The sequence below is a fragment of the Littorina saxatilis genome, linkage group LG7 (genome assembly GCF_037325665.1).
Source record: "Littorina saxatilis isolate snail1 linkage group LG7, US_GU_Lsax_2.0, whole genome shotgun sequence".
NCBI lineage: Eukaryota > Metazoa > Mollusca > Gastropoda > Littorinimorpha > Littorinidae > Littorina > Littorina saxatilis.
The window spans coordinates 49,895,330-49,914,870 of record NC_090251.1 but is presented as its reverse complement, the minus strand read 5'-3'; the positions used below and the strand labels follow the sequence as shown (position 1 = coordinate 49,914,870).

At 41.4% G+C, this 19,541-nt stretch overlaps 1 protein-coding gene across 3 annotated transcripts in view; it reads left to right on the top strand.

Annotated features, from left to right (window-relative positions):
* The window catches only part of LOC138971718 (E3 ubiquitin-protein ligase TRIM33-like), a 31,372-nt gene extending 12,362 nt beyond the window's left edge, over window positions 1-19,010 (top strand). The window contains exons 4-12 of one of the 3 annotated variants that reach the window (XM_070344500.1): window positions 2,857-3,256; window positions 6,312-6,933; window positions 7,482-7,674; window positions 8,402-8,519; window positions 10,467-10,805; window positions 11,735-11,934; window positions 13,461-13,659; window positions 14,505-14,657; window positions 17,155-19,010. In XM_070344500.1, the coding sequence (XP_070200601.1) occupies window positions 2,857-3,256; window positions 6,312-6,933; window positions 7,482-7,674; window positions 8,402-8,519; window positions 10,467-10,805; window positions 11,735-11,934; window positions 13,461-13,659; window positions 14,505-14,657; window positions 17,155-17,367 (2,437 nt within the window). In that variant the 3' untranslated portion in view covers window positions 17,368-19,010. The remainder of the gene's footprint in view (window positions 1-2,856; window positions 3,257-6,311; window positions 6,934-7,481; window positions 7,675-8,401; window positions 8,520-10,466; window positions 10,806-11,734; window positions 11,935-13,460; window positions 13,660-14,504; window positions 14,658-17,154) is intronic. The other 2 variants (XM_070344501.1, XM_070344502.1) reach the window with 2 other exon arrangements.
* Window positions 19,011-19,541: the final 531 nt, after the last annotated feature.

Sequence of the window (19,541 nt, the reverse complement as noted above, 5' to 3'; positions counted from 1 at the left end):
CTTTGCCTGCCATGGTGGCAGGTGGTCAGCTCTTGACAAGGATTTGAGAGTGAGTTTGGACTTTTTCTTTCCCACCGCCTTGTTGTAGTAATCTGCTACATGTGATTCGGAGTAGGAATATGTAATTTAATCGAAAATTTTATTGTAAATTTTCATTTAATAAATATACCTACCCGAATCACATATCGTAGTCCCTCCCACCTACCCCGCTTATGATTTGGAGATGTTATTCTTCGAGTCGAATGATAGGGGTCACGTGGTCAGTAGCAGTAGTGACGCGGTACGCATGAGGGGAGGTAACTCCCTGGGTGCGTCGTCATTACCATGGCTACGTTTACACTTTTTTAGTTGGGGTTGCTCCCCTTAGACGGGTAGCCTTTTCAGACCTAGCACTTTAGACTGAGTCAACTGCTACATGTGATTCGGGTAGGTATATTTATTAAATGAAAATTTACAATAAAATTTTCGAATAAGCACCATTGTACTTCCTATGTCTTGAATTAACAGCTTTGTGTTGCATGACCGGGTCAAGGTCACATGTATTTTGGTAGGAAAAATGTGTAAAGCAGTTCTTAGTGTATGATGTCATTGCTAGGTTTAGTTATTTGACCTTGACCCTGAAGGTCAAGGTCATGTAAAGGTCAAGGTCAAGCATGTGAGTCGTATGGGCTTTGCCCTTCTTGTTTCCCCACAAATTCAGGGTAATGCAATGAAAAGTCAGTTCAGTTCCACAACAGCAAGAACATTATTTTGAGTGTCAATAAGTTTGAAATTATTTGCCTGTTCAGTTGTTGGTTACAAATTAACAACACACCTATCAAGTGCCTGTTGAAATTCACATCTGCAACACACTTGTGACTGTCTCTCCACAACAGTTCAATCTAAGTTCCAACACACTAAAGCGTGGCATCATTGAAAGGGCGTTGCAACTGTATGGCTCTAATATTACTCTGTAACTCATGTCTTTGGGTGAAGTCTTGGTGTTTTGCTTTGCAAGTCACAGACACTGTCAACAGATTTCTTTTTCCTCATGGCTCCGTGCACTTGCAATGCCCTTCCAGTGATGTCACGCTTTAGGTCAGTGCGTACTGTTTGTTTCCGGCAGTCTGACTGGCTAAGGCTTCGTGTATTGTTTGTCTTTTGCCATCACTGTTTGTGAATGTCGCTGTTGATATGCGATGTTGGTCACTCTCGTTATTTCTAACAAGAGCAGATCGTTGAAAATTGCTTGAGCCGTCCTTTCCAAAAATGTTTGAAGCCTTGGTGGCTCGGCAATCTTTGCACAGCATGGCCCCGGTGTCTGGGCACAGGCGGAAGGTATCGTCCACTGGACTACTACTATCACAGAAAGACTACTAAAGTCTAAAGACGACTAAAGTCTTTCTGTGATAGTAGTAGTCCAGTGGACGATACCTTCCGCCTGTGGTCTGGGTCTCTCCTCAGCCATGGAAACTCAATTTTCCACTTCTCCTGAAAAGTCAGATCATTTGAACTGGTTTGAGCACTTTCAGCAGGATCAGGTATCGCAAACGTCAAAGTTCGTTGTTTTGGATCAACTGCAGCAGGCTTTCTTGGTCGTGGCATTTTCAAACACAAAGTCAGTGGCAAAACTGATCGTCTGCAAACTTGCACGCTCGCGGGCTTCGCGGAACCAACAGGACCGAAAATAGCGGAGGGGAAGTAACTCTGGTCATGCTGACAGCGTCAACTTCCTGGAGACAGTAAACACGTGTCGAGATCGCCGGTGAACCTTTCCGAAATTTGTCTCCCGCGGAAGAAAAAAAAACTCGAGCGTCGCATAACCAGTCGTACCGTATGTAAATTGATCAAAGTCATACCCTTTTGCCTTTCAAGTCGTACGTTATTATACCTCTTGGCAAAATAACTGTTACTTACCGACACCCTTTCAAAGAGCGTCTTGTACGTGATTTGGGGGGTCAGAGGGTATAATACCTCCAATTTTACGTGATGTGGAACCCTGGTAGATACTGTAAGTCACTACCAGAACAGTAAGTCCCAGTCAGCATTGTAAGCCACAGTCAGTATTGTTAGTCAGTCAGCATTGTAAGTCACCGTCGTATTGTACTTCACAGTCCGTCTCAGACATTTGGGGTTCGACAGGACGGAGCTAACCGGTCATTTTACTAACTGAAGCCAAAAATGTTGGTAACAGAAGCAGTGTGCGATTTACATGTCAGACCCAGGTTTTTGTATTTTATTTGGCTGGATACGAGGTCTTTCTGTGAAATACCATCAGTAACTTTGACAAATCTTTGTGCTGTACAGATACATTTTTACTAATACTGAAATTGACCGCTTTTTCCCCAACAGTAATCATCACCTTAATATCAGGGTTCGTACAGAGTCCTTGAACCCTGGAAAACTCCTTGAAAATTGGAAAACCTTTTCCAGGCCTTGAAAAGTGCTTGAAAATAGAGTTTTGTTAAATAGTCATTGAAAAGTACTTGATTTTTCCAAATTGTTGCCTATACATTTCGTCAGCAGCTTGTCTTATTTAAAAAAAAAATGCAACCCCCCCTTTTTTTTCGTCAAATACAGTTCACACATTTTGGGAGAATAAAAGATCGAGTGAAAACGAAAGTAGACGAACTAACTATTACTAGTCACCCGTAGTTGCTTCCCTTCCCGGAAGTTGGCAAGGCAAACAACTACGGAATGACTAATAGTTTGCAGACTTGAAAAACTGAAGGTAAGCTTGGTGCTTTGCATTAATTTGAGGAAAATCATGTCCTTGAAAAGCATTTATTTGGTCCTGGAAATGTCCTTGAAAACTCATTGAATTGTATCAGCTCTGCCCTGCAGGAACCCTGTTAATATATTGTTCACATTTTTCAGGTACCAGTTTCTCACGGAAGCTGCCGACTCTTACAAAGCCAAGCTGACAGGCAGCCTGTCCCTCATGAAAGACAGACGAGACGTCCTCAAACGCTATCAGACAGAAATCGAGGAGCGTCTGGGCAAAGTGAAACGAGAAAAGTCAGAACTACAGCAAGACATTTTACGTCAAGCTGACGTCATTGTCAAAGCGGTGCGAGCGGCCGTGTGGTCGGTTCTCAGTTCACTGCATTCCTTCACGGATGCTGCGGCCAAGAGACTGTCCAGAGAGGTGGGGGACGTGGGTCATCTGGTCAACAAGTTTGACCACTGCATCGGCTTCATGGAGGGAATCTTGGAGGATGGCTTTGGGACACCGCTGCTCTTCTCCAAGAGCATTGTGGAGACCAAGTGCAGAAAGGTAAGCGCTGATTAGGCCAAAAAAAATAATAGGTGTGGTTACGGTAACATAGCCAAAAAAAATAGGGTAGGTAGGTAGGCAATCACTTTTTTATTTGGTTAACTTTTTTTTCTAATGTGTACAAATTAAACCTACTTGACAGGGAAATAAGTGTGCGACACGGGCGCTTTCGCTTTCATTGCGTTTTTTTGCACTCGTTTTTTTTTGTTGTTGTTGACAAATGTAATAAAAAGTTATAGGATCGGCCCCTAAAAATAGGGTAGGTCGGGTTACCGTAACCACACCTATTTTTTTTTTAGGCCTTACAGTTATATTTTATCTATCGATGTGTTGATCACATATTCATCGGTGAAACTAGTCTGTCTCTACGGCCCCTGGACCCCTGCCTCAAAATTTTCAGTCCATTTGTTTTTCCCAGGTTTCACCCATGGATATTCATTAAGGGGAGGTGGGCCAGTGCACTACCTTTTTTTTAATTTTGAATGTTTTATTGTGTCTGAATGTTATTTTATGAAAGAAATGAACAAATGATGACAAAGAATAGTCACTTTTTGTATTTTCGGTTGCTGGTTTTTGTTTTACGCGACAAAAACAGTCAAAATACAGACAAAAGTGGAGTACAGGAGATACACGGATTTTCATCAGATGTGATTGTCACACTTCTAATTATTGTTTTATTTTATCCTTCTGGGTATGCTCTAGGGGATTACGAAGCAGATCTTGTTTATTATATTCATATTTGGAGTTAGGAACACTTCTTTGTTACAACTGTCAAACTTTAGGGTAACGCTTGCGAAATTATTTTTTGAAATAATCTGGATATGACTATAATAAAATTTCAGCAAAATCCCTTCGTAATCCCCCAGAATGTTATATTCTGCACAAACTACAAAAGAAAATATTGCTCTAGCTAAATTACAGCCAGAGAAATCGCGTAACCCAAGACGTAACCGTAGGCAAAATGGCTGAACTGAGAAAAACGACATTGAAGATTGAACACCACAGAAACACTATTGAAACAGACACACAAGGACAAAACTGTGTTATGAATGAACAGCTTAGTTTATTTGAATTGCAAACTACTTAGCCTTTAGCACGCCAGCAGAGAATTTATGCGTCCATCCCTTTTTTCCCTCTGTCAACCAGCATGGGGATACTGCCCCAGCGCTAAACGTGTATCAATGACCCGATTCTCGTTTGTATTTGCATGCGAGAATAACGGTATTTTTAACGGTAACTTACTTGAGCCAGAACGAGACTTATTTCCTTCCGTTATCTCGTCGATTTGTTGGTTTCCTCGAAGTTTTCTGCTTTTGTTTTTACATCGATACAGTACTTTGGTGCTTCGACAAGCAAGATGGAGGATGATGAGTTTGAAACTTTCGTTTGAGTTGTTTTTTGACAACAAATCGTACGTGGAATCTGAACGATTTACTGAGGAAGCTCTTCGCAATGAACTGTGTATCGCGGTGAAGAAAATGACACAGTTCGTCAAGACAGTGACGGAATTTACGAAAGTGCAGATTGATACAAACAGTTGCTGATCCAGTTTCGTTCGGGAAATGGCAGGCCCAGCAAACATTACCGATAATCTGACTGATGTTGGATACTTTCTCCTGTTTTTGTTGTTTTGCGTAGCAAATGCTCAACTTGCTTGTCGAGGAGATACTGCACAGAAACTGACTCAAATTCAGCGCAAAGCAAGCCAGTGCCGAGACGTAAAATGTGTGCTGCATGGCGTGTTCGGAAATGGCGACCTGTGGATCTGCGTGGAGATCAAAGCTTTCCTCTGTATCGGAAACACCGACAGAATCCAAACTTTGGCCTAGTACCAGCGGAACTACTTGTTGTTGCTAACCGAACAAATAAAGACATTGTCCTCTTTCTTATTTCGAGCCATTGTTATCGTATCAAAGGTTGTTTCTCAAGGAAAAATTCGCTTTCGGTTGTCACCGATCGTTTGATGTGTAACCAGGATGTTGTAAAACCGAGTGAACTTCGGGTGTTCCCGTCATGGCCGAGAGTCTCTTCGGTTGTTTCCGTATGCAAAATTCTTAAGCTGAGCATGCGCACTCACAAAGTAAACTGGTTCCCGATTTCGGTTTATGAAACGAACCAATGGATGTCGAGTACCTTCCAAATAAGGACATTTCCGTTCGATTACGATTGCTGCCTTTGCAACGGACAAGTGGCTGAGTGAATGGAACATTCATCAAAACACTGATGTCATGTTATAGGTCAAGAGCTGCTGCGCAGTTTCGTATGTCGTGAATGCACTGTTTTGCTGAGGACAAAGCCGTAACTAGCCTTTGAAATGAGACATTTTTTGGCGGGGGAATATCGACTACAGAAGACAATCAATGCCACACATGTTCACATTTTGTCTTTTTTGACAGATAAATAGGACACTTTTGACAAAAACACCGACACACATGGATGATAGGTATGTTATGGAAACATAATCTGCTAAAATACCCAAAACAGTGTTTTGAACGATTTGGTCAATTTTGCACTGGCCCACCTGCCCTTAATAGGAATGATAAATATATATTCTACAGTGCAAGTCCCATTGATTGGCTCCATGTGCTTAACAATTTCTCTCTTAAAGTGAACTTAAACAAGCACAAATTTAACAAGCGTACACAAGCAACGACCAACAAAAAAACCAACAACAAAAAACGCCTAACTTTAACTAAGGCCAAAAAAAAAGTCTGTTTACGGTATCCCGACCGACCCTATTTTTTCGCGCGACCCTAGACTTTTTTTGGCATTTGGGGGGGAAAAAAGGCCTTTGTTTTTTGGCAAAATAACTTTAAAATATGGTTTTTGGGAGAGAGAAAAAAAACATTCCGGCCTACCGACCCTATTTTTTGTGTGCCTATGTTACCGAAAACAGACTAAGCACAGTGGGCTTACATGACTAAAGGAAGTAACACACACATACACACACTTTTCTATGAACAGTAAAGTGGTGCAGATTTTCGGTTTAGTAGTATCAACTGGGGGCTTTAATCTGAACAGAATCTCTGCTAACCCGACTGCATTGTGTCCTCAGGTGTACCACACACACATGGAACCTCAGTCGCTGAAGGGCCAGCTCAACATTCAATACAGACACGATGTCCCCGCAGTTCTGCGAACTCTTCCAAACATCGGCGCCATCTACGTCAATGGATCCAAGTACCCGCCAGAAAAGAACCCCACCCCTACCACGGCAGCCCCCGCGGTTGCGCAGACCAACCCAACGTTATATCGTGGCAACGCAATTGCCCCACCAAACGTGTCAGTGACAAGTGTAATGCCGCAGTCACAAGGCATCCCTCACCACCTGGCTCCGCAGGAACGCAGCGTTTACATGCAGATGATGATGACACGTCAGTCCCACGGCAACAACCCACCCACCCAAGGCCCCACCCTCTCCCTCCCCGGGTCACGACGGGTCGGCGGTATGGGTCCCACCACGGGTCCTCGCGCCTGGCCTGGCAGTCTGATGTCCTCGGTGATGACCCCGGGTCAGGCGGGTCAGCTCCAGACGAGCTTGGCCGGGCGGAACCCCACCTTCATGCCCATGAGGCTTCACCACCGGCCCCTGGACGGGAACCACGGTCTGGTCGCCCCACCCATGGTGTTGGGGGCTCAGCACAGGCCTTCCATGGGGCTGGTTTCCCACCTACCTGGTTAGTACTCTGCGGCATTTTGTCTGTCTTTAATAATAATGAACACTTATTAATCGCCCCTTCTCACTCAGGCATGGGAATTGTCCGCGGAAAAGGAAATTACATTTCATTTTCAGCGAAAATAACAAATTATCCGCGAGGAAAAAAATTTAAATATGTATACTAATATCTCTCTATCCATTATTTGCTTACACAAGAACTATCAAAATATTGGTCTAAAATGATCAAATTCGTTTTCCTGCCTGGTTAGTACTGAACAGCATTTTTCTGCCTTTTTACGTCTAGTAAATTTTGACTAAATGTTTTAGCATAGAATGAGACTTGAGACAAGGGTTGTGGCGTATGTCATAATGTGTGTGTAGAGCGATTCCAGGAAAACTACTGGACAGATCTCGATTAAATTTCGATTTACACAACCTTTATTTTCAAGTTTAAGTGTCAAGAGAAGAAGGTTTAGTCTTGGGAGGAAAGAAAATAGTGTTGGTCCAGAAAACCACAAACTCAATTTTTTATTTTAAATTCCTAAACTGAATTCATTTTCTCACCAGCACCCCCTCCTCTGCGAACTCCGTCGGGCAAGCCACAGTACCGCGGGGCAGCAGAGGGCGCTCACCTCAACACGGGCGGTCAAGCAGCCATGTCCGGAATGCATCGTCCAGGTGTGCTGCTTGCCACAAGTCCTGACCCCGCTCGGCCAGCCTCTGGGGGTCACACGCCCGAACGACCCCTTTCTAGTGAAGGGTTAGTTGGCGTTTTCCTTTTTGTTTGTGTGTGTGGGGGGTATTAAGGACTTTGTTTTTTTAGGGGGAAGGTGGTGTAAGGTATCGTTTGTGTACTTGGAAGCTGAGGAAAGTTGCCAATAAATGACAAAGATGTCTAATCTGTCCTGAAGTGGAAGATCGCTTTTAACTATTGCTAGCAAGCGCAGGGTGTTTTTGATTTAACACGCTGGATATGCTAATTTTGTTTCTAAAAATTCAATGAAGGGAATTGATTCCGGTTTTGATCGAGTTTAGTTTTTAAAGATGGTGCAACAATATCAAATCTTCCATGTTTTGCAATCAGATCCAAGGGAAGTAATTGCATTTGCAAGGTACACAAGGTGTTGACCAACAGGGCTAGCCAATAGAATATAAACCACTCACACAGAGAATTCACAGGTGTTGGTGTCAAAAGATAGCTGAAGCTGCTGAATAGCCTCTGCTGATCCAGAATCTATTAAATGAAATGCACCGCTCACTGTCGTTTTTGGGTTTGCTTGGGATTTTCCGGAAAATGAGTGGATATCCTGAATTTTGTAAGTTCCAAAGATCATTCTTGGGATCCCTAGATTGAATTGGATCGCAAAATTTCAGTATTATTTGATTCCGTTGCCACTTTTTTTATATTATTGTTTTTACAATTTTATGATCATTTGTATGCGTGATTTGCTGAAGTATTATCTACAGCTGAGTGAATGTTTGTCCAGCAGGGCTGCGTCCAGTATGCGGGTCAAGTCGGAGCCCATGGAGGCAGGGGATTGCGTCATCACCTCTGCTAACTTCAAGGGAAAGAAGTCGCCTACCATGCCTAACACAAGCTTAGGGGTAAGGGATGGTGTCTGCGTGTTTGCTTGCATGTATCATTAACTCTTAAATGTTCCCACCAATCAATCAATATGAGGCTTATATCGCGCGTATTCCGTGGGTACAGTTCTAAGCGCAAGGATTTTATTTTTTTTAATTTTTTTAATTTTTTTTTTTTTGCCTAACACAAGCTTAGGGGTAAGGGATGGTGTCTGCGTGTGTGCTTGCATGTATCATTAACTCTTAAATGTTCCCACCATGCCTAACACAAGCTTAGGGGTAAGGGTTGTCTTGTGTACACTTCATGCTTTGTCTTTGTGCACATAGTGCAGTTCTCACTGCGTCCTCACTTAGTGTATTTGAATGAATTATCAGACTTGTTTGTTTTCTGATTGTGTGATCTTAAATTTGGTTCTTTGATTATGCAGTAAAAACCTGCTAGTTTTTTTGTTTTAAAAGTTGTATAAATGAATGATCAGTTTAAACATGTTTAGGCCAAAAAAAAAAAAATTGTCTGTTTCTGGTAACATGGCTAAAAAAAATAGGGTCGATAGGTCGGGATTTTTTGACTCACATGCGAAGCAAAAGTGAGTCTATGTACTCACCCGAGTCGTCCGTCCGTCCGGCCGGCCGGCCGTCCGGAAAACTTTAACGTTGAATATTTCTTGGACACTATTCAGTCTATCAGTACCAAATTTGGCAAGATGGTGTATGATGACAAGGCCCCAAAAAACATACATAGCATCTTGACCTTGCTTCAAGGTCAAGGTCGCAGGGGCCATAAATGTTGTCTAAAAAACAGCTATTTTTCACATTTTTCCCATTTTCTCTGAAGTTTTTGAGATTGAATACCTCACCTATATATGATATATAGGGCAAAGTAAGCCCCATCTTTTGATACCAGTTTGGATTACCTTGCTTCAAGGTCAAGGTCACAGGAGCTCTTCAAAGTTGGATTGTATACATATTTTGAAGTGACCTTGACCCTGAACTATGGAAGATAACTGTTTCAAACTTAAAAATTATGTAGGGCACATGTTATGCTTTCATCATGAGACACATTTGGTCCCATATGATCAAGGTCAAGGTCACTTTGACCCTTATGAAATGTGACCAAAATAAGGTAGTGAACCACTAAAAGTGACCATATCTCATGGTAGAAAGAACCAATAAGCACCATTGTACTTCCTATGTCTTGAATTAACAGCTTTGTGTTGCATGACCTTGGATGACCTTGACCTTGGGCCAAGGTCACATGTATTTTGGTAGGAAAAATGTGTAAAGCAGAAGGTCAAGCATGTGAGTCGTATGGGCTTTGCCCTTCTTGTTTTTTTGTTTTTTAATTTTTTTTTTTTACCCCAAATGTAGACCAATAAAACTAACTTTAAAAATCGCGCAAAGAGACTGGATTCACTATACATAGAGACAAGACACTCAACACATTTACAAATCGTCAGCGGACTTTCGTTTTCACACGTTTTTGTTGTTCATTTTCTCACCCTGTCCTTTACCACCAAAAAAAAAGAAAAGAATTTTTGAGTTTGGAAAAAAAAAGTTTAGGGTCGGCGCCGAAATTTAGGGTCGGTCGGGTGACCAGAAACAGACAATTTTTTTTTTTTGGCCTTAGGTAAAACAAAAAAAAAAGGGTAGCTAGGGAGAGGGATCTGGATGTTTTCAGGCAGGCCATTAAGAGATAGAAATAAAAAATGTGGGAAGGGGATGTGAGCAGGTATTTCGATTTGAATAACCTACTGTAATCTTAATCTTTACGGAAGCAGATAGACTAATAAGAATAGTTAGTTATTATCTGTTCAAGATAAAAACCATTGGATGTACTTGTGTATGTTTTGTTTTGTGACAAATTTAACATTCCAAACACTGACCATTCATGGTTTTTTTTTAATTCTAAATCCTTATGCTTGTCCCATTCAATCAATGGTTTAATTCTCTGTATGTATATTTTTCAAGGACCTTCAGAGGAACCTGGACGAGGTGATCCGAGGCGTTCCTCTGGACCTAGGCGACAATCTGGAACAAATCAACGGCAGTGAATCGCTGGCCATCAGCTCTTCCGTCAAAACCTCCAGCCACCTCCACTCTCCCCACGTGTCATCCCCCACCACCACGGCTGCAATGACCGTGTCTTCCAGTCGGGTCACCCGGAGCAGAGAGCCCTCACCCACCAAGACTGGAATGGCCCCCACCACTGTCACCACTCCTACCCCCTCGGACGCCCCACCCATCCAAGAAAAACTGACACCAACGGCTGCTGCTACAGATAAGGAGTCTTCTGTTGATGGGCACCAGGTAATTTTTTAAGCAGTTTGTGTTTTATCTGTGTTTAGTCCTGCGCAGAAGAGTGTTGTAGGTTTGTGCAAACCTGTGCACATCTGCGGTTTCTTCGTAATTTCTCAAATATTTTATATGCAGAATACGGTGCTACGGATTTTTAATTAAAATTCTGAAATTCCGATGGTTTACAACAAAAAAAGACCCAAAAAAAGTACTTTTTGACCAATTAGTTGGCCGTTGCGCTGAAAAGACATTTTCCGATTTACCGGAAGCGCGTGTGTTCTCAGCATTGAGTCTTTGTTCTTAGACTTAGTTCGTTCAGCGTCTGCGTGGCAACTTGTGATTGAAGTGAAACATGGAAAAGAAAAAAAGATTCAGATAGTGAAGAGGAGACGCCAGCTCTGTCACCAAAGAAGAAGAAAAAGGCACAACAGTTATTCTCAAGACAACCTGGAGATCGTAAAATCCAGCAAAGGAGACCAATACGCTTACAGCTTACTACTGAAACATTTTAAAAATACTGAAATTTGGTTTGTTTACTACTGATAAGCGTTTTGAGTGTGCACAGGTCTGTTTGTGTGCGAGTTGTGTCATGCATGCATTGTTTGGTGTAAAAGAGAAGAAATCAGTTGAGAAATAATCTTGGACAGTAGATTTAGTATTGTTGCAATGACACACAATTGTATCACTTAGCAAACTAGATTAGGGGTCTGGTTATATGTTCAGAGTTTTTGGCTACCATTTTGGGGAGCTAGTTATATTTAAGAACTGTTGAGGTACCATTTTTTTCGTGCTTATATTTTCAAGAAGTTTCTGGCTACCATTTTTGTTATATTTTCAAGAAGTTTCTGGCTACCAGTTTTGTTATATTTTCAAAAAATGTTTGGCTACCATTTGTGCACAAAGCATGAGCTCTAATTTGTATACTTCATTTACCTGTGTAGTTTGTGTCAACCCAACAGGTGAAGGGCTACGCCACAGGTAACAGCATGCCGGGTTTCACGCTGGCGGCTGCCGAGTCAGCGGATCCTAACGACGATTACTGCGCTGCGTGCCACCAGGGGGGCGACGTGTTGTGCTGTGATGAGTGTCCCCGGGTCTTTCACCTGCAGTGTCACGTACCTGTGCTGGGAAACGTGCCATCGTGAGTGCTGCATGTTTAGGGATGGGCTTTGTAAGCGGGGATATGTAATATCAATGCAGTGATGGCGCTAATATTTGTTCAAACTGGTACACAAACTTTTATGATGGAAACTATCCAGAAAAAAAAGGTAGGCTGGTCATTGGAGCCAGTAAGAGTCCAACTCAGAGTACTGGTTTTGTTGTTTTACCAGCGAAAAAAACCGGGTAGTTCTAAACATCAACCGGTTATACCGGCAGCCAATTATTTTCCGGTATTTTCTCATTTCAACCAGTAAAATACCGGTAATTACCGGTTAACGCCAATACTGCAATGATCGCCAAATCGTCCGCCAAATCGCCAGGGGGCGAGTAAAAAATCCACCGGGGTAGTGGAAACGGGCTGGCCAGTAACAATTCTGGTCGAATACACTTCTGGTTGTACTATCTAGTTTTAAAGCGTTATAAACATTGCAGATGTAGCCACTGTGGTATGTACCGGTCCTGCAAAATTTCTGGCAGGCTAGTGACTTTCTTGAAGTTACTCGCCCGGATGGCGAGGTTACATTTTGAGATTTGGTCATCCCTGATTATGTACGCTTTTTCTGTCTATTGGAACACATGGATTTCCTGTTTTTGATGAGGGTCTAGTGAATGTATTGTGCTGAGTTAAATGTTCCAAACATTTAAACTTTCCTCTTTTTTTTTCATTTTCCTGATGTCTGAATGTCTAAGCAAAGCACATATCCTGAACCCTACACTGTAAGCTGTTTCATTTCTACTCCTGTCCTGTTCGTGAGTTTTGGAGTTATGCATGAGAATCCCGCAGTGGGGCACTGCGGTTATGAAATTAAAGGCCCCTCCTGTTTTTGGAACCGCAGGAGCTTTCTAGTTTGCTGTTAGGTAGATTTTTGGTTCCTCTTTCCTGTCATGCTCTCTTTTTCTTCATGAATTCTTTTCTTTTTTCTGCCTTCTTGCTCATTCACCTGTATTTTTTCCAAAAATCTCTTCTCTTGCCGCTTGTCTCGCGATTCATGTATAGTTTAATCTGTTAGTGTTCTGATGTAAGTCCAGCAGTAGATAGGTTAAGCCTATTTTAACATACTGGAAACTGGTAATCTTCCAGTACTGCAGTAGGTATTAATTTAGTTTTACTAAAGCCTGCTGGGACACAAGTAATGGGTTAGTGCATTTGTAAACAGGAATCGCTTGACAAGTGGCCCCCTTCATCCCCCCCTTCCTCGTCCTGATATGGCTCTGCGTAGTCGGCTGGACGTTAAGCAACAAATAAACAAACACAAAAAAAATGCATGAGAATCTTCAGACTTTTTTTTTTTTTTTTTTTGGGGGGGGGGGGGGGGGGGGATAGCATAAGTACAAACAAAAAGAAGAGTAACTAACGATTTGTAATGGACAAGCAGTTACACAACGATCGGATCACATGTTAAAAAAGCCTGTATATTTTCTGTAGAGATGAATTGAACCTTATTTGACTGATTCATAAACAAATTTGTTAGTTTTATTTATTTATTATTCATTTTTTGATTGCAGTGGGAACTTTGTGTGCACGCTGTGTGAACAAGATGTGATGCTGGAAGGGCAGGAGGACGGCTTATCGTCAGAGGTGACGGGGAAACGGAAAGCGCCCACTGGGTTGTCGGACCCTGACCTCAAGGTGTGCGAGAGGATTCTGCTGGAACTCTTCTGCCATCCGTCCAGCATCCCTTTCCACGAGCCCGTCAACAGAGCTGTGAGTGCCAATTCATACAAAATACGATGTTCGGAAATAGCTCTTGGGTTTGAGGGGTTTCGAAAGAGTGAATAACCTTGCTTTTAGAGAGACAAGTAATCCACACGTGCTCCTTGTCCAGGTGTTTCAGACACACCCCTCGCTAGTGACTGACCCATGGATTGTTTTGGAAAAAAAAAAAAAAAAAAAAAGGTCTGTTTACGGTAACATAGGCCCAAAAAATAGGGTCGGTAGGTCGGGATTTTTTTTTTCTTTTTTTTTCTCCAAAAAACCATATTTTTACGTTATTATTTATTTATTTATTTATTTATTTTTTTCCCAAATGCCAAAAAAAAGTCTAGGGTCGCGCGAAAAAATAAGGGTCGGTCGGGTTACCGTAAACAGACTATTTTTTTTGGGGGGGGGCCTTATGTCTTACTAACCCCACAGAGTTAATTTTTGGAATTTGTCAATTATAAGACAGGACTTTTTCCCACACATGGTGGATTGAGGCCATTTTCAAAGCTACAGAAGTCATTCAGTATACAAAACTCAAGATTACATGTTTTTGCATTAATGCTTCTTCCCTCAAATTTTCTTTTCTTCTATTTTTGTGGGTTTTGTTCAATTTATAATTTTTATTTTTGTCATTTAAATCCTACCTTCTATCATTCTAGATTACTGCCCCATTACAAAAAACACATGGATATGGTGTAACATACTCTTGCCTGTGACTGGGTTTTAGTTTTGGCTCTTTGACTTTAATCAAGAGCTTAACATTATTATAATCGTTGGAAACCTAAAAGTACTATATTTTTCTGTAAGTCACTTTTAAATATTCTAAAGAAGTTCTTGCCTCCGTGCAGGTCCCGAACTACTACAAGATCATCACCACCCCCATGGATTTCACCACCATCAAGTGCAAGTTGTCGCGCAACCACTTCAACCACTATCCCAGCGTCGAGTCCTTCCTCGACGACTGCAAGCTAGTCTTCAAAAACTGTGCCGTCTATAACTCCGTAAGTGTAACGGAACTGTGTACTTGTTGCTTGGGAAGGGATGGCCAAATCGTCTGCCAGATTGCCAGGGGCGAGTAAAAAAAATCTGCCAGGCTAGGAGAAACCGTCTAGCAGTGAAAATTCTGGTCAAATGCAACACTTTTGGTTGTAAGGCAAAATAAAAAAATAGGTGTGGTTACGGTAACATAGCCAAAATAAATAGGGTAGGTAGGCAATCACTTAATTTTTTTTTTAATTTTTGTTCTAATGTGTACAAATTAAACCTACTTGACAGGGAAATAAGTGTGCGACTCGGGCGCTTTCGCTTTCATTGCGTTTTTTGCACTCGGTTTTTATTTTTTTTATTTTTATTTTTTTTTTTTTGACAAATGTAATAAAAAGTTATAGGATCGGCCCCTAAAAATAGGGTAGGTCGGGTTACCGTAACCACACCTTTTTTTTTTTAGGCCTAATATCGAATTTCAAAGCCATATGAACACTGCAGATGTAGCAACTATGGTATGTACCAGGCCGGTGAAATTTCTGGCGGCCCAGTTGGCGAGTTAAAATTTTGAGATTTGGCCATTCCTGTTAGGGGTTTGTCATACAGATATTGGGTCCTGTGGGTAACAGTAACACGAGCGATAGCTGTATTTTCAACAAGATGTTTTAACAATAGCAATTGATTTCATTCATAAATACTGTTTTCAAATACTTCCCTGTTCTTTGTAAACTGTGCCGTCTAGAACTCAGTGGGTTTGAGAGAGAGCTGTGTGCAGAGGATAAGGGTTGGGTTGCTGGACGTCCTAAAAGCTGCACACAAAAGCAATCATCTCAGTTCAACTCGGTTGTGTTTAAAATAGGCCCAAGTCAACAAATAGGGTGACGAATCAACAATTCAGGTGTCACGTCATTGCATAAATAATGCACTGTTTGTGTGCAGTGCACATTTTTTTATACAACTGTCAATAATGAGGTCCTCTAGTACTCTGCACACAAGCATAAAATAAAGGTCATGCCTGTCTTCAAATGTGATGAGGAAAGGAGCACACATACATAGCTGCCAACCCTCCCCAATTTTTCGGGAATCTCCTGAAATTGTTTCGATTTTTACGAAAAGGACATTTTCTAAAATAATTTGTGAAAGCTCACTTTTGGGGGGACAAAACCGTTGAAAAGACACTCTAGTGAGACGAGCCAAGTCGAGTTGTGTTGTTCTTTCTTTTGTTAAATGAATGGCAATTTTGAGAATAACAATTAACATACCAAAAAACAAAACATGTTGGCACCAGTATTTGCAAAAAATCTTCAGCTTCAGGGGCCCTTGCCCCCAGACCCCCACCAAGGACGTTGCCCCTTCTGCGGACACACTCGGACCCCCACAGGAATTTCATGGTCATAAAGTTGGCAGCCATGCACATAGCAATGACTTTACACAGTTCAGTTTATATAGAGTGGAAGAAGAGGCGATCAAAGGGAGACAATCTAATGAATGCTGATTTTCAGTCTATTTTTATCAAACTTGCAGGTCTCATACAAGAAGTAACATTATGTGTAAATTTCTGTTAAGTTTTCCTTTTTCATTAGCTGTTCTGTGATCTAGTGTGTGAAAAGGGATATCAGTAACGCCATGGAGGAATATTACTATCGGTTATCAGAAATTCCTGAATGAAAACAATATGACAGATTTCCTGACATGCATGCCATCTGTGACGCAAACATCACAAAGTAACTCTTGGAAAATGAAGTCTATTTTGCTTTTAACCATGTGTTTAGAATCCAAGTGAACTTGATTTTCAAATGCTTTCAGCTTTCACTTTTGTAAAGTCTGGAGTATCTGATATTCGCTTATTACAAAGACTTCCACTTAATTTTTAATCTTGATCACAAAAAAATTCTCAAGAGGATTCATATTTGACTGTTTTGGACAGAATGAATTTTTTGTTTCTGTTTAAAATACTAATATGTTGGCTTTACCGTCTGTGCTCATCTTGCAGGAAAAAGAAAAAAATGGGTAGCGCTGTAGTGCACAGCAGCTCGCTTTCCCCAGTTAGAAAGGAGCCCAAATTTCCGAGACAGTAACTTAACAGGACTACATCAGGGGCGGGGATGTAGCTCAGTCGGTAGCGCGCTGGATTTGTATCCAGTTGGCCGCTGTCAGCGTGAGTTCGTCCCCACGTTCGGCGAGAGATTTATTTCTCAGAGTCAACTTTGTGTGCAGACTCTCCTCGGTGTCCGAACACCCCCGTGTGTACACGCAAGCACAAGACTAAGTGCGCACGAAAAAGATCCTGTAATCCATGTCAGAGTTCGGTGGGTTATAGAAACACGAAAATACCCAGCATGCTTCCTCCGAAAACGGCGTATGGCTGCCTAAATGGCGGGGTAAAAAACGGTCATACACGTAAAATTCCACTCGTGCAAAAAACACGAGTGTACATGGGAGTTTCAGCCCACGAACGCAAAAGAAGAAGAAGAGGACTACAACAATCTTATACTTAAACTTATCCTTTTTCAGGAAACGTCTGAGGTGGGCAAGGCGGGAAAGATAGTGCGTGGTTTCTACGAGCGCCTGGTGGAAAGACACATGCGTCAGTACAGCGCCTACGCTCGCCGCTACGACATTCCGGAGAGCGAGAAGATTGACTCTGACCGCAAGAAACGCAAGACCACCCCACCCCCTCACTCCAATCACACAGCACATGGAGAACAGCTATTACACGTACACTGAATCTGCGGGGATGAAAGTTCCTGTCAGGAAATACAGATTTGAACAACTCCATTTGAACAGATGTTTCCATACTCATTTCCTGATTTCCAAAACATGCAAGAAGAGGAAATCTAAACATACAAGGTTCATCTGAATCCCATGCCAATTTTTCAAGATTTAAAAAAGAGGATATTTTTGGTTGAAATGCAGAAACAAAGCTCTGAAGTATGGACGTTGAGAGCTTGGATCTTTCTTGGCAAGAAGAAAAATGGATATCTTCAAAAACTTGGAGGAGCGAGTCAGAGAAAGTAGAGCTGTTGTAGAAATTGAAGATGAGTGAGAAACAAACAGCTGTTAATTAAAGTGTGAACATGAATGGCAGTGCAGAGATGACAGAATTTAACAAGAAGAAAATGGATACCTGCTAAAAAAAACACTAAAAAAACCCACCTTGTATGGGTGAATCCGTGTGTCGCAACGAACAAGAGAGAGCATGTTGATACATGTATTGAGTGTACCTTCAGCATGGATTGTATAAGTGAAATACAGAGAGGAGACCTTGGGAATTGAAGTGGAAGAGGTGTGAGAAACAAAAGATTGTTAAATGAAGTGTGATTGAACATGCACATTTATGTAGAGAGGACAGAACTGTGCAAAAAGGAAATTTAATACCAAAAGAAACCTGGAGGTGTGATTCAAATTGGCTCAATGAACGAGGAACAGAACATTTTGTGGAATCCTTTCAAGAGGTTTTTACACCTTGCTGCTACCTTGCAAACAGGTTGGAGAACAATTGAAAATGTGCTTGTGTGTGAAATATTGCCTGGCAGTGTTAGATTTTGGGCAGGAAGAGGACTTATACATGTATATACCTGTTTGATTGAGCAAAACCAAACCAGCAAACCAAAATATGTTTACCATGAAAGGTGGAAACTTGCGAAGATTGGATAAATTGTGTGCTCCAATAACACATACACAAACAGTCACACACACACGCAACACGGAAAGAATGGAACTGTACAGAGCGAGGATACTGCATGTTGTAATGTACATGTTTCATTGGCTAGGCCAAACTCCACAAAAACCAGCGTCTTATTCGTGGCTATATAATAGCCCTTCTCTTCTACGAAGAATGTATGAATGTGAAGTGTGTGTTTCCGAATTTTGAAGGGGCTGAGTTGTGTCCCTTAGATTGTGAGAAGTTTGGATGGCAGGATCCAAAATTGGCTTTATATAATTATGATATGTTTATTTGACATGGCATCAATGTCTTTTGACTTCTGTACAGATGGCATTTATATAATTTATGACTGTGGCATTATTATTATAAGCTTTTGTGTCGGTCTGCAAAACTGTTAAGACAGTGTGTTGATTTCTTTTTGTGTGTGCGTCAAAAGTTGTGTGAAGAGAATACATAGTCAAAACAAAGCAAAGAAGAAATATAAAGTATGTACATGTGTATTATAATTTATGTAAATACAATGTGATGCAAGAGTGACAAAGCAAATAATCATAGTTCACCTCCAGATATGAAAGACAATTTTTATTGTGAACAATTGAACATGGTAAACCTGGAAGTCGTTTTTGTTCAAGACTTGGTGCTTTTGGTGCCGGTTGTCTTGAACTGGTATTGAATAAAGCTGTGAAATGAAGAGCAAAATTTACTTTGTGGTGTGTGTTTTGTTGGATCTGTGATGTGGGCATCTGTGAGTGTGACTGTAAGGTTGCTGTGCTTTGAATGAACCCTTTGTAAAACGGCGAGTGTTTTGTGCAAGGTATTCAGATATTTATTGATGTGCTTAATGTATGAACTTGTGGATTTTCTTTGGTACGGCAGCGTTTAGTTTCAAAGAATATTTGCTTTCTTTAAATACCATGTAAGGTATCTGCTCCAATGATAACCTCCGAGAGACGCACACACACCAAATCTGATTATGTACCACTCTGATTATTCAAAGCATTTTCCAGGCATGGGAATTGTCCGCCAAAAGGCACATTTCCGCCGAATTTTTTTTGCCGAAAAAGCTGGAGTGTCCGCCAAAAATATAAATGGGGGAGGCAAAAATCGTTCTGAAAACTGAATTTAATGGCAAACTTAGAGCTCACCTGACACCAAATTGCACAATTTGGGTTCTTTTGAGAAAACTAGGCGCTTTGCGCCGTCGACTTTGAGCTTACTTGCAAATTTTCAGTCT